Source organism: Tachypleus tridentatus, chromosome 11 (assembly GCF_004210375.1).
Source record: "Tachypleus tridentatus isolate NWPU-2018 chromosome 11, ASM421037v1, whole genome shotgun sequence".
NCBI classification, from domain to species: Eukaryota; Metazoa; Arthropoda; class Merostomata; order Xiphosura; family Limulidae; genus Tachypleus; species Tachypleus tridentatus.
The window spans coordinates 45491418-45507344 of record NC_134835.1 but is presented as its reverse complement, the minus strand read 5'-3'; the positions used below and the strand labels follow the sequence as shown (position 1 = coordinate 45507344).

At 34.8% G+C, this 15927-nt stretch overlaps 1 protein-coding gene across 1 annotated transcript in view; it reads right to left on the bottom strand.

Moving 5' to 3' along the window:
* LOC143232078 (electrogenic aspartate/glutamate antiporter Aralar, mitochondrial-like) overlaps window positions 1–15927 on the bottom strand; it is a 65546-nt gene that overhangs the window by 45666 nt on the left and 3953 nt on the right. The window contains exons 3-4 of the mRNA XM_076467137.1: window positions 6592–6734; window positions 3938–4053 (exon numbers count right to left, since the gene is read on the bottom strand). Coding sequence (XP_076323252.1) covers window positions 3938–4053; window positions 6592–6734 — 259 coding nt within the window. The remainder of the gene's footprint in view (window positions 1–3937; window positions 4054–6591; window positions 6735–15927) is intronic.

The window sequence follows — 15927 nt, the reverse complement described above, 5'->3', positions numbered from 1 at the left end:
GCTGTCTTCCATGTGCAAAACAAATTTTTTCCACACACCACAAACCTCCCTTCCACTGGAACTGATTGATTTAAATACATCTTTCATGCAAATTATCATGTGACAATTTTCCACCAGTAAGAGTGTGACACATCTTAGTTCCACACGTGACTCCCTCAGTTTAGTTCTAATAACTATCCACTTTGAGTTTTGACAGAAAATCAACTTTCTCACAAGTGAAACTGGCTGGAACCAATTCCCAGAGCAATAACATTCTCAGAGTACAATATAGAGGGATAGCAGAAGGAAAAAAACTGTAACAATTCACAGTATCTCCAATGTGACCTACAACACTGAAGAAGTATAGCAGAGAGGAATACAGACATCCATAAGACACATGTGAGGACTTATGGGGATTGGTTCTATTCAAAGTCTAAAATATGGCCACTGGAAACAGATTTTCATGTTGAAATAGAATAATGGTTCCAACTAAAGGGGTGAACTGCAATTTTGATGTCTCAATCCTCTCTTGTATTTGTATATTTCATATTGGAAAATATCACATTATCTTCACCAGCAGAATACCACCACCCTACTCTCAAATGAACAGTTTTTAATAATTTCTACATTTTGTTTGTTTTTCATTATCACATTCAGAAGAATGCTTCCCTGGTCCATCACCCCAGTGGCTTGTTGGAACTGTAAGTTTGTAAATACTTTCTAAATCCACCAGAAGAAGGGGGGAGGCTAAATGAGATGGAGAGTCTGAAGAAATATCAACTATAGAAACAGTGCAATGAGTGACCACAAAACCTTGTTTTTAAAAGCAGACCATACTAATTTATTCAATACAAAGTATGGTAGGGATGGGTAACTATCCCTTAAGATATAAACAATCTTGTGGAACACTCCATCTCAACAGCATTTGTTTTATGGCCTTGAAATTAAAATATGCAGAGTGACATGGTTTGACAGTGTGAATTAGAATGGTTGAAAAATACCTGGACATGCACCACTTGCCACAGAGTAGGATCCAAAGGAATAATAATTAAAAGGGGAAACAAGGCCCTGAAAGGACAATAATGAAGAATAACAAATAAATTATCCGTCAAAGTTGCACTGAAGTCTTAAAAATGGCTACATGTGGAAATTGAAAGCTCAGAGATGGATACACTGTGAACTTATGCAACCAGCGAGAGACAAATGTATTAAATTTACTTTAAGTTTCACACAAAGCTACACAAGGGCTATCTGTGCTAGCCATTCTTTGGGCTACTCTTTTACTAATGAATAGTGGGATTGACTGGCATATTATAATCCTCCCACACCTAAATAGGCAAGCATGTTTGATGGAATGGAGATTTGAACCTGCGACCCTCAGATTGTAAGTCAAGTGTCCTAGCCATGTCTGACCAAACGTTTTTAGGAATAGTCCACACACCTGACTGAATAATTTCCTCCAACAGATGACAAAAATGAGACACAAGAGAAAAGATAAGATGTTAAATTTTATGAAAAGAATAAAATGTGGGAGGAAGATGATAGAGACGAATAAGGCAACTGAATCAAAAGCCAAATCCAATTAATGAGGGTGGAGTGAAGGATAAACACACAGGAAAATCAAGGATTGCCCTCCAACAGGTGAAATAGACCCCAACTGTGGAGAGTCTAGAAATGAAAAATCAGCTTAGTGGTAAGCCTAAACAAACTGATCTTAAGCCCATGGGTAGGCAGAGATGCTGGCAGCTTAAACCAATTGTGAAGCAAAATACTCAACATGAGCCCTAACATCTGTGGAGTGTGAAAATTTAAAATAATGAGAAAAATAACAATGTAACAAAAGAGAACAAGAATTGTGGAAAATGGATAAAACATCACATATCTGAAAAATCATGTCTACATATGCTGAATTAAGCCTAGCCAATTCCACAGGTGGGAAACAGGATGACACAGGTGGAAAAAACTGTCAAAATTTTTACTGGCCCAAACAGGTTTGGTTTGTTCAGGAAGAAGTGGGAGATATTTAGGAAATGTATAGTCGACCCACATAACAACCAATCTCTCAGCAAATAATCACAGATAAATCCAACAATGGGTCATCCCCAACTGTAGCTTGTAAGAAAGTGCTTGTAGAAGGTACGATACTTGATGTGATAACATTTAAGTGCAGAATTCATTTAAAAATATGAAACAAACAAAAATGTTTGATAGAGAAATGTACAAAAAATAAATAAATAATAATAATCAAGACTGGAAAATGAATTTAAAGTAAAAGTGTCAGGAATGCAAACATAAATGCTCAATAAAAAAATCCACTTTGGAAATATAACTATTAATTTTATAAATACAAATCATACAAAAAGCACAAAACATCTGAACAAAAGCACTTCCAAACGAGAAGTAATAGTTAAATAGAATTGTATAGAAGGAGTCTCATGCGTAATGAATGGGTGTCGCACTCTTATTGGTGGAGGATTGTTGCATGACGATTTGTATGAGAGCAAAGCACTATTTATAGATTTGTTAAAATGTTAGATAAATTAAAGTAATTTTGAAACATTATATTTTGCTCTTTTAATTACAGTTTGTGTTTTAAGATATGCATTTAAAAGCTACGTTAACTATTTTTTGACAAGACAGACTATGTGAGAAAAAAAGCAGTTTTAGTGAAGTACTTTTTGAAACTTCAAATTGTGTATAAATAGGCCTATATGTAATAGTAAATGGTAAATTTCTTGTTTTATGTACATATATTTAATTTATCAATACATATTTATAATATAGTTTCAGCATAAAAATTAAAAAGTTATTAGGTTATACAAGAAAATCTAAATGACAAAATGAAATAGAAAATTGCTCTTATAGCACACTCACATTGCAAAACTACAACTGACAGTATGTGCACCATTAAATTGAATGATAATTTACAGAAAGCTTTATTGCTATGATAAGCTTTCTAAATATTTTGAGGGGGTCTAAATGCAGCTGTAAAGCAAAAACTAAGTAAACTCACTTTTAAAGTCTGTTAATTTTGGTTGTAAGAATAGTGAGTGTGTAGTTATTACAATTTGCAGTCATTATAGAAAGAAAAACTGGTAACTTAGATTTGTTTCACACTATCAACTTTTCAGACCAGTCAAAGTCAGTAAATTCTAAGACAAATCTTTCTTCAAATTACTTCATTAGATTTTTTTTTTCATATTTACTTAAAGTTTGCCAACTTTTCTGAAGATAGATATATTAAAGTCAGAAATGGAGCAAACTGTAATTTTATGGTATGAACTCAGTATCTCAATTATGATTACTGTATGTTACAAGACATATTCTGAAACATTCTGGCACATTTTTCCTAATTCAAATATTCTGCACACTATTACTGGCATTTGCAGATTTAAATGTATATATTTTACACATGATAATACAGTTGTTATGCAAATATATCTTTTCAAGTTTACAGACAAATAATCTTTGATTTTTTCAAATTTCTCTGAAACACCACACTGATATAGAATCAAACTTTGTACATGTCAAATACATGAAAAGTGATTGATCTGTCACACTGTCTGCACCAATATTAGCATTTACTTTAATTTTAAAAATATTTACAATATTACAAAGAACATAATGATTAGGTAACAGTATTAAAATTGATTTTTCATATTTAGCCTTTGTATATAAAAAGTATTAATACCTTAGAATAATACTTAAAAAATGATACAATGTTTGTGGGAATGTAACTTAGTCAGATTATATTCTCTAGAGACGGAATTCTTAAGATTTCAATTTATAAGATGGAAATTTTGTCAGTTTTATGGAGTTGTCATAGCAAATTAAAGCCTCTAACCATACTAAAATAAAACAATTTTTAACAGATAACAATATTCATATATGATATTAAATTTTTATTCCATGAAGATTTCATTCTTAATTATATATAAATGTTAAAAACATACCATACCATGCGTAACATATCCAGAGCCATTTGTATCAAACAACTGAAATGCAGCTCGATAAAGAGCATCTGGTTGACACAAGAGTCCTTCAAATGCATGGAATTCCGGAAATGAAATAAGGCTACAGAAAATGTTAAAATATTAAAGCAGATTTAAAACTATACATTACTACCAATTACAGAGCAAAAAAAAAAAAAAAAGATTCAAAATGGCAGTCGAGACCTGTAAATTTGTGTCACACCATAGGTCTGTTCAGCTATAAACTGAGATCAAAGAAATATATGTATGCAAATATACTAAATACTTAGAATTTAGCACAACATCTTATAGATATGTTTAATAATGTTTCGTAAGTAACATATTTTGTTCAGTGAGTTGGATGAAGGTACGATGACCACATCAAATGTACATATCAAACAATATAATAAGCCATTTTCTAAAACAGTTGTAAATATACTACTTAAAATTTGTGAGGGATTACTGCTTTGCAATGTTAATAAATTCCAATACAATTTTTTGTTTTTTTTAACACAAATCAACATATACAAGTGGAATGAGAAGCAGTAGACTTAGGATTCATTTACCAATTAAAATCATTCACATGAATTAGAGATTTTTCCAAAGGAAAGTCCTATATCAAATAGTTTAATTTTTGATTTGAGGTGACTATAAGAGGCTTGGGAAGGCTTAGTGTTCCCAGATAAATTCACTTAAAAATGTTTTATAGTAATTGATGAGAGAGACAGAGAGATAGACAAAGAAAGCAAAAAGGGTTTATGTGCGTATTCCTGAGGAAAGTTTATTTATTTAGGAGCACAAACTGATTATTTTCAACTATGTAACCCACACATGATAAAAAAGCCTGTGAAGACAAAAGATTCAAAGTATTGACTGTGTTTAGTTTATGTTCTAAGACTTATCTCACACCATTACTAGCACACATCAGCATATATTAAAATCTGAAGAGTGTTACATAGCCTCAGTATATTACAAAATGGAGTGATGATCTCAAAATTATATCATCGTTGCCTCAGGTATAAGCTAGAGCATCGTGTTCCATGCTTTAAACAAACATACAATTTATGGGGATACAAAGAAAAGTTATGTAAATGGCCACATGAGAGTACCAAAAACAAAATAAGATCCATTTTGGACAGAACAGAAACTTTGCAACCTATAACATGCATTTGAATTGCTTGTGTTGATCCAAACAGACTGAAATAGACTCAAGGATAAGGATGTTGGTTTCTGGTCATGTACTTGTATTCTATGAGCTGAGCATTACAAGAAAAACTATCCAGACTGGAATCAAGATCACTTGGCTTCAACAATCCTAGATGATATGCAATCAACTCAGTAGAAACGAATCCAGGTTTGGTTTTAACCTCAAAATATAACTATTAGTTCTTGTTTCATAGAGCATGACAAGTCAGTTATGATGTCTGTTTTTACTTTGAATTGTCATAAAGCATTTGATGTTGTGTCTCACTGGATATGCATTGGATACTTATGAAAAAGTTAAGAAGGAAACAGAGCTGACACAGTAGTGAAAAGCTAATAATGATGATAAATGAGCATTTATATAAATGGAAGAATGTGACTAAATAAGTTCCTCAAAGTTTTGTTTCAGAACAATTTTTACTTACATAATCACATCAATAATTTGGTTAGCTTCTTGGACAGTAATAGGTAAAATTGGCTGATTATGCTAAAATGCTGAAAAGAGCTTTTTTTTTTTTTACTAATATTTTTCTTATCTGAAAGCACTTTAAAGGGTTTAATTGGGTGGTTTTTTGAATAGTGAAATGAAAAGGTTTAAAATAGAAACTTCAAGATAATAAAGTTTAGATACAGACTTGTTCTTTTACAAAATTATTTGTTGGTTGAGATTTGTACATGGTTTTGTCTAACAACAAGAAGATAATGCTGTTAGTTTTTTGTTGATTTTTTCAAATACTTATTAGATATTGCATGTGAAATGCTACTTTTGTTTTTCATGATCTGTTTGAGTGTTATAAGAAGGGGAAAATGTCCACAATGAGCTGAATGGCTTTTCACATCCTGATCTTTCTAACTTCTAAGCAATTCATTATTATTCTAGGTTATAATACCAGAAGATTCTTAAAACTTTAATCTGAGCTGCTGAAATGACCAACTACTTACAATAAATAAAAGGTGAAATAAACTATTTTTAGTTGAATTCTTGAGCAGGATGTTGTTAATTTTATATAATGTATTGACTGCTTTCATTAAATAAGTAACAAGCATAATGAAAAATAACTAGTATACTGCCTGGTACTTGAATATAACATACTACTTTTTAATGACATTAACCACCCTCTATAATGTACTGATGAATAGCAAACTATCTAACAAATTTGGAATTCACAACAGAAGAATATAGATAAGAGAAAAGAAACAACATATAACAAAGCAAATAATAAATATTTTAAAGAAACAAGACACTGCTTTGTTTGTAATTAAGCACAAAGCTACACAATGGGCTATCTCTGCTCTGCCACTGAAAGGCCAAGACAATGCTAAATCAATTACAGATATAATATCTAATAATACAGTTAGAACAAAACAACAAAAACTTTAGCAATTAAGTACAAAAGTTAATTAAAAAATAAAAGCTTTAAAAAAGGATCATACTTACCCATCTTTAGAGGTATCAAGAATGTTACCTAAAAACTGGACAGTAGTAGGATTGTAGTTTGGTTCTTTATATAATCCCAGAAACCCTTGAACAAAGTCAGCAGGGGTCATAAAATGTTCTCCATTTTTTTCAATGCTTGCATACTGAAAGAAAACAGTTCTTGGATACAAATCAACAGATAATTTTTAAAACATTACAAAATAATTCAACTGTTAAATATTGATGATTAAGGATTTTTTAAAATAAAAGAATCACTTTTATTTATTGGATTCAATTTTTCACAGAAAATTTATTTGAAAAATAAATTTTAACTGGAAATTTCCCACAACTAAAGACAGGATACATTTACTAAATGAGGGAATTTAATTAATAACAAACAACAAAACAAACCAAATACTGGATTTTTTTTCAAAATTAATCACTATCTATTTGTGCTTAAATAAACTTTCATACTATTTATTAACTCTACATTTCTAACAATGTTTTAAATTTAACTTGCATTCACACATTCTTTAAGTAACTATATCATAAATATGACTTCAGGTGACCTTTGAAAAATGTGAGCCTGTGAGGATAATCTCACAGCTACACTTGCCCAAAAATATTACAGATATACATACATGTACATAGCATTGCTAAATGGCTTCATTTGATGAAAACACATCAATTTACCCAATGAGTCATTGGGTAAAAAAAAAAATGTTTCTGAAACTGAATGTTACTGGAAACAACACAGCTCTAAACCACTAACATTACCTAGTTTTTAAGAATGAAGCAGTGTATGTATCAAATATTGGTATGCTTATTGTTGCTGTGTTGATTTTATTACGCTTTGCCATTTCCACACACAGTTTTCATAAAACTGATTACTCTGCAGTTCTGAATAATAGAACAGGGTGGAAAATGAAGGGTTTTTTGTCCCTTCATTCTTCATGTGTATTATTTTTATGATCTCCTAATTGTATAAACTACAAAAGGAAATAGAAGTGACACTTGTCTTTAAACAAATTTATTTGGAGCATTTTGGGCTAAAATTGAATATTTGCTGATAATAAAATAAATGTGCTGTAATGTTAATTTTATCAACTATCTAAGCAAAGTGACAAGTTACAGTAACATGCTAGTTTCTCTTACATTTAATGGAAATGCTTCTATGTTGAGTTTTGAATAGTTCAAAGATTATATGCTGTTTTACTACATGGCTTTCAACAGGTCACAGAGTGCTACAGTTAGATGGCCTAGACCCACATATGCTTGACTTGCAATGACTAGCATGAGTGATATTGGCTGGTGGATTTTCTGGGAAAGCAATTGGTTGGTTGGTTTGGTATTTTATGACGCAAAGCAGCTAAGCTATCTACGCCAAACATCTGGTCAAAAGTTAAAATTAAAGTAAGTTTAGTAAAATTCATAAAAGGAAATTAAGGTAAAACAAAACAAAGTTTAAAGAAAACATAAATAGTATTAAAACCAATGTTTACATCTAGTCTACAGCATTAAGAAAAAAACTACAGTAATACAAGTTGTAAAGGACTTTCTGCAGCATAACTGTAATTATCATAACTTGCCAGGTAAATAAAGACTTAAGTTCAATAAAACCACCGTCAATCACCTGAAGTTGGCCTTTCCAGTCCTGGTTCCGAGTTATTTGATGTTATGGCCATTTTCAGAAAGTAAAGTAATAAAAGTTTCAAAAGACTTGCAGCAAAATTTTAATAATAACTTGCCAGGATGACTAATAAGTAGTTCAAACAGCAGTGTTAGTCACCTGAAGTTGGCCTTTCCTTTCCTGGTTTCGAGTTATTTGACATTACGGCCATTTTCTATTTTCAAATCGAACTAGATGGACTGATTCTTGAAAGGGAATCACATTAAGAAAGGTCTAATGTATAAAGTACAAAACTTAAATAGCATTAAAAAGAGTAATGGTCTTTAAAAAACTAAAAACATTTCCAAGGTGAATAGTGTCACCATCACAAATAACACTATCTTACATTATGGACAAACCTTGGAATGATGGCAAGACAATAAAATGTGGCTTATTGTGACCTGAGTGTTAAATAGACAACACATTGGTGTATCAGTCCCAGATAAAAGAAAATGATGAGTTAAAAAACTGTGACCAATGCACAGTCTAGTTAGAACAATTTCCTCTTTCTGATCTTTACAGAAGCAAAATGGCCAAAGACCAATATAGGGTTTTATTTGGAAAAGCTTGTTTTCACATTGCTCACTCCAAGTGGCACAGAGCCAAGCCTTGAATACAGGACCATAGTCCATGTATGGAACAGGAACAGCAGTGATAGTGCCAGAGCAGATATATTTAGCTGCAGTGTCGGAGAGCTCCTTCCAGAGAATACCAACATGGCCCGGTATACAGAAAAACTGGATAGAAATAGATGTTAAAGAGAAATTGGCCCGTTTGTTTGGAATATCGGCAAAAACAGAGTGTGAACTAACGTGAAGCGATTCCAGGGCCAGTAGGGAACTAAGCAAATCAGTATAAATAGTGCAGTTTGAGTACTGCTTGGCTTCTATGTGATCCAGGGCAAAAGAAACAGTGTACATTTCAACAGTGAACATAGAGGCTGTAGAGAGGATTCTGTGTGCAACCACCGAACCATAGCAAACCATGGTAGAGCCCACACAGACACCTAATTTAGAACTATCTGTATAAATAGGAATGGAAAGATGATTTGAAAGATGTTTAGCAAATAACAAACAGTATTTCCAAATGGGAGTGTCTGCTTTTCTCCAATGACTTAAAGATAGCTCCCACTTGGGGACTGTAAGAAGTCATGGTGAGATGGGCTGACCAGTGGAAACAGCAACATTATCCAAGGACAGACCTCATTCAACCAACTATGCCTGGATATGAAGGCCAAATGGAACAATGACAGATTGTCTGTTCTGAAAAAGTATGGCCCACTGAGGAAGTTAAACACTACCCCAGGTGGGATGCTTTGGTAAGGAATGAACGTTCGAAGCATACAGTAAAGACAGTTGCAAATGGCAGAGGTGCAAAGAAGGTTTATGAGACTGTGTATAAACTCTGAACTGTGGAAATGTGGAAAGCCCCAGTGCAGAGTCAAAGTCTTTGATGATGAATGGGGTTCAGCATCTTTAAGGCCAAGATCCCAGCAAAGCCATAGACCAGTGATCAATAGTCGAGTTTCGATCGAATAAGAACACAATATATCTTTATTATAGAACATTGATCAGCTCCCCAAGTGGTGGAAGAGAGGACACGGAGGATGTTCAGTGCTCTTGTACATTTGACCCATAGCTGCTTGATGTGTGGTATAAAAGTTAGCTTAAGGTCAAAGATAAACTCAAAGGACTTTGTCTCAGGGCCCATAGGCAGCACAATTTCACCAATACGGAGTTCAGGATCAGGGTGAATACCCTGTTGGCAGCAAAAGTGCATGCAGATGTTAAAGCTGTTTGCTGTGGTTCACTTCAGTAAATCATTGAGGGCAGTCTGTCGCTGCCACTCAATATACCTCATGTTCGATGACTGACATGAGATGTGAAAGTCATTGACATAGAGCCTGTTTGCAACAGTAAGATGGAGTTGTTCAGTGATAGCATTAATTTTTATACTGAAAAGTGTGACACTCAAAACACAGCCCTGGAGGACTCCAAGTTCCTGTAGAAAAGAACCCACATGAACTTGGAATCTCCAGTCCATTACAAATTTTTTAATAAATTTGGGTAAATGGTGATGTAATTCACATATATGGAGGTCTCACAAAATGCCTTACCTCCATATTGTATCATCATCCTTCACAATGTCGAAGAATATTGATACAAGATGTTGTCATTTGAGAAAAACTTTGACGTTTCATGTCGAATCAGGTGGTCCATAGTGGAGCTCTGTCACCGGAACCCACATTGGTTGGGCGAAAGGAAGTTGTTTAATTCAAGGAACCAAACAAGACAAGCATTAACCATCCTCTCTAAGGTCTTACAGAGACAGCTCATTAAAGCAATTGGACAGTAATTTGATGGAATCTTGGGATCCCTCCCAGGCTGAGAGAAAGATAGTAAAATAGCCTGGCGGCAGGCATCAGGAAAAAGATACTGTTGTCTGATCCGATTAAAAACAATCAGAAGAATAACAAGAGAAGCAGTAGATAGATGGTGCAGCATTTCATAGTGTACTAAACTGCCAGTTTAAGTTCCACCAGTGTAAAGGGGCAATTATAATCATAGAGACAATCAGCTCGAAAGGAGAGAGGTGATTGCTCTGCTCAAGTCTTGATGGTTAAAAAGGTGGAGGAAGAAGCAGAAGTGCTAGATACCCAGCAAAAGTTTTCACGTAGAGTATCGGTTATGCACCTCGCATCAGCTACTTCCTGGCCATCAGAGAGCAAGATCTACAGGAGGACAAAATTATATTGCCCACTGACCTTTTGAATCTTGTCCCATATGACTTTAAAACTGGTGGTAGAAGATATGCCAGTTGTGAAATTAATCAAAAATTCCTTCTAGCTTTTACATCTTACCCATCAAGCATGTGCACAGGCCTGCTGAAAAGTGATAACGTGCAAGAGTGTGGGATACCTACAAACAGTATCCAAATCCCCTTTTTTGAGTCTTCCGTGCCATGTGGCAGGAGGGATTCCCCCCATGGATGAGGGTATCATGGAAACTGTGTCGAGGTTTTAGGAATACATTGAGCAGCTGTTTGTATAATACAGTCAGTTACTGCTGTCATATAGTCAGCTACTGATGGCTTACAAATGATGGCAGGATGAAGTTCTGTGAGAGCAGTGAAAGAGGGCCAGTTTGTTTGATCCAGCTTCCACTGGGGCGCATTGGTTGGGTGGCATGGGTCACAGCCATTCTCTCTCAAAATGATAGAAAAATTATCACTGCCTTGTGGATTATTGTCAACCCTCTATGAAAAGTGGGAGAATAGTGAAGGGGAGCAAATTGAGAGATCAATAGCAGTGAAGGACTGACTAGGTGCATGAAAATAAGTAGAAGAACCAGTATTAAAAAGAGAAAGGTTGTGGTCAGAGAGCATATGCTCCATGGAGCAACTCATCCTATCAATATCTGCACCTCCCCAGAGGGGATGATGTCCATTAACATCCCTCAGGATTAAAAAGGGAGACGGCAAATGTTCAATGAGAACATCAAGGTCTGATATATCATAGGTCTCTCCAGGCTCAACTCTACTCAGAGAAAATTTTGCAACCCCCAAGGCACCATAGACAAGAAGGACTTTCGTCTGATTTTCCTCCGTCACTTCAAACTTGAATGAAAAACTACCAACACTACACAGAACATCAACTGGGCATTCGGCCATGGATCTGTTACTAAACATACAGTTCAGCATTGGTTCCAAAGGTTTCGAAGTGGAGATGAAAGTCTTGAAGACCACGAAGGTCATGGAAAGAAGCCGTCTTTAAATGAAAAACACACTGAAAGAAGCGGTTGAGACAGACCCTTGCAAAACAGTACATGAGCTTGCAGAAAAGCTAGGCACAAGCAAAGCATTGCCAACCACCTGAGATGAGTGAAGATCAACAAAATTGGCATTATGAGACCTGCCAAGGATGATGCTTCAAAAATTGAATGAATTCTGAATCAATGTTCTGCCTCATCCACCTTATTCTCCAGGCCTTTCCCCTATAGATTTTCATTTTTTCAAGCACTTTGACAACTTTTTAAACAATAAATGCTTTCAAAACCAGGCAGCTGCTGAAGAAGCTTTCAGGGAGTTCAATGACCTTGGAAATTGTGATTTCTACAGCAGGGGGGATAAACAGCATTGTTTCATGTTGGCAAAAGTGTGTTGAAGCAAATGGTGCTTACTTTGATTAAAGCATATTTTACAACACTGGTTTATACTTTTCCAAAGTTCCCAGTTCAAAAAAGACTTTTATTTCTGGACAACCTAATAATATATTACAGACCATTTAAAGCTATTAAAATCATATTTTCATCTCACTTTATTTATTTAGGACTTTATTATGGTCACTGATTTTTTTTAATGGTACCCATCTTCATAATAATGACATAAAATAAAACAAAACAGCAATGTTTTTAATGATGAAAGAATACGAGTTACTTAAGAAAAACAAATCTACTACAGTACTGCTCCCCTTTATATAATGTTTGTTTTAAGGTATTTAAAACACTTTTTTAACAGGGAAATAATCTCGCATGATTAACAGTTACAACAACTGTAACTTCATATTTTGTGAGCACGGTACTGTCCTTTTCTCACACAAACCTTTACTATCACATAACCTGTATACTTATCATTTATGTTTAAGATTTCCACACTAATGCTACAGGCATTTATATAAATTGACATTAAAGTATTGAAACTATTAAAGCATAAAAATCCAGTTGGCTATTTTTCATGGAATGCTTTGACCCTTTCACAAAGGGCTCAGTATAATATACACAAGTTCATCTACACGTTTGCACACATTATGACTGCCAAAAAAAGGAAAAGTAATGGAGGTTGTTCCTGGAGAAAGAACAGGGATAGAAACCACAGTCTAGCCAGCCATGAGATAATCAATGGGGGGTGGGGGGTAAAAAGACACGTTCTATGATATGCATAAAGGAAAAATTCTTCTAATCCCAGCTAAATGCATCCATGACCAAATCCAAATGATGCAAAACTGGTGATCCAAAGATCCAAAGAGAGGAAGTTTGGCATTCAAATGAGGGATTAATGCATCCAGTTGGGGAGTATTAATATCTTGCAAAAATTAAGGAGTATCAAAGGATTGACAAAAAGACCTAAATCTTCCTGTGAACAAGTTCTCCTATGTACTTCAGCATGCATCCCACCCTGAAATGTAGAAGGAATAGCTAACCCCCACTGTTATGTTATTCCTTTTTAACCACCAGAAGAAGTTCAACTCAAGGGACGCAGGACAGAATATCTATAAATTCAATTAGTCTCTGATGAGGTGTCAATAAACTTGTAAGTAACAGTGCAAAGAACATATGTGAGCATGGATTAGAGGGATAAGATCCACAAGCAATGCCAAGTCCCTATAAGAGACAGAACCTCTCACACAGGGAGAGAAAATACTATAGCCCTCTCTAAACTAAAAACACTATGGATCACAGATTAAGAGGGGAAGGCAGGCTCAACAGAGTTGTTAGATGAAAAATACATTTAGTGGGATGGATAACAGACTTCTCATACTTAGATAGATCAATTCATCCAATCAACTCCTCTGAGGAGAAGTTAGTTGTATAAGGAATATACTGAGAAAGATAGAGCCAGTCATATATAAAAAGATAAAAACTGAGCCTGTGGAATTGAAAAATTTGGCAAATTACCAAACCATCCAAAGAAGCACTATGCACTGATGCCAGCCCAAAAGGAAGAGCTCTGAATTGATAAGAATGATCCTCATACAAAATGTGTAAAATGATAAGAAGAATTGCATCAGACATATTGAATCTTATCAACCAAAGCCTTGAAAGAAAAGCCCATCTGTGAGACAGATAGGATTCCATGGTGAACTGAGCATGTTGAGGAAGTAAGTCAAATGGAAAAGATCAATATCTGGATGCCAATCTCTGCTCTTCTTGGGAATGATATAAAATTGGGAATACAACCCTAAATGCACTGGAGAAACTTGTGTGATGATACCCCTGATAAGAACTTGAACTACTGTGAGATGCTGGCAAGTAATGGGATCTGAAGAGGAGAAAAAAAATGGGACAAGTGTGATGAAAAGGAAAGAAGAGTTTTTCTGACAAACCTTAAATAACCAAAGAGTTAGTGGTTTCTCACACTTCTGAGATATGAGTGAGTCTAGTTCCCACAGGATCCAAATTCATAGCATACTTACTGGTCACATTGACATTGCATGGGGCATCTGTGGACAATAATAGGATATGTAGATGTGGTATGGGAAGAAGGAACTGATAAAAGAGGAAGAAGAGAATGGAAAATGGGAACCAAAGGTGGAGATTGGGGCAATGAGAAGTAAGGGAAGAGAGGGATGTGTGCAATTTAGCAGATTCAACATGAGACCCTGAGATGTTTAGAAGCCTACCAAAGATCACAAATCTCAAAAAAGAGCTAATTGAAAATCTCACAAGGAAGTCTGAAGGAGATGCATGTGTCAACAAACCTTCCCAATATAGAAACATAGAAGCCAACTTGATAATAGCTTGTAAAAAATATGTTGAAATGCAAAAGTTATAATTTTATTACACTGCCAATATGTTTCAAATATGTTCTTGCCTCCACTCACATCAATAGCCATTCTTGTTCAGTAATGTCCTCTAGATGCAAACATTTTTTGTACATGTCACAAGCTTGGAAGCTCTCAAACATCTGGAACTGACCAATTCCAATGCATCTATAAGAGTGCAACATACTTTCTTGATACATGTGACTCCCCCTATTCCATTCTACTGAACAATCACTTCAGGTTTTCGTAGAAAATGGAAGCATCAGTTTTTAGTGTGGAGAAATGGTGGGAAGTGTGAAAAATATATTATCAGTATAGTAAAGTTATAATGTCCAATAATGAACATCTCCTCCTCTCACATAAATAGCTGGAATCCCACATTGAATTGGTAAAGGGACCAGTACAAGGGAAAGGAAAAAGACATCTTCTGAAAGTATCCAAAGGACAACTAATAAAGATTAGACTCTCAAAGTAGAGAATCATACATGGTAGACCCCATCACTTCTGTATCAGATATACTCTTAGCCCAGTGTGGAAAAAAATGTTGCAGATATGGTCAGAAATATGGATTAGCACACCCAAAAAGGAGAGAACTATGGCTGGATAAGGATCTCAACCATATGATATAAGAACCTCAATTCCACAGTATATAAATGTGGACAAGAGTGAAAAATTGTTCCTACAGGTGTAGAGTGGCTAGAGCTCGACAGACCATACACTGCAAGTCAACTACATTAAAAACCTATGCCACTGGAAATTGACACCCATATAGAGGTAAGATGAGAATCATACTGTTGGTAATGCAACAAGAGTCCAAAACCTAGTTCACCACAAAGAGACTAGAATGTAAAATATGGAATAGAAAAAGTACCCAAGCTAACAGTGGAAAAGTTATATAAGTGTTTTAAGACTATACCTTTCAGAAAAAGGCAAACTGAAGTTAGACATCCAATGAATGTTACTGATAAAATCCCCAAAGATGTGGAAGTCTGGGAGAATGCAGACTACCTAATTTAAGACATGTGGAACCAAAACAAGTTCAAAGGACAAGACATTCAACTGAAATCATGCAATCTGAGAACAAAAAATAATTACACATACCATGGGCATTCCCAGTTATGCAGAAATAGCCCACCAAAATGTAATAAAA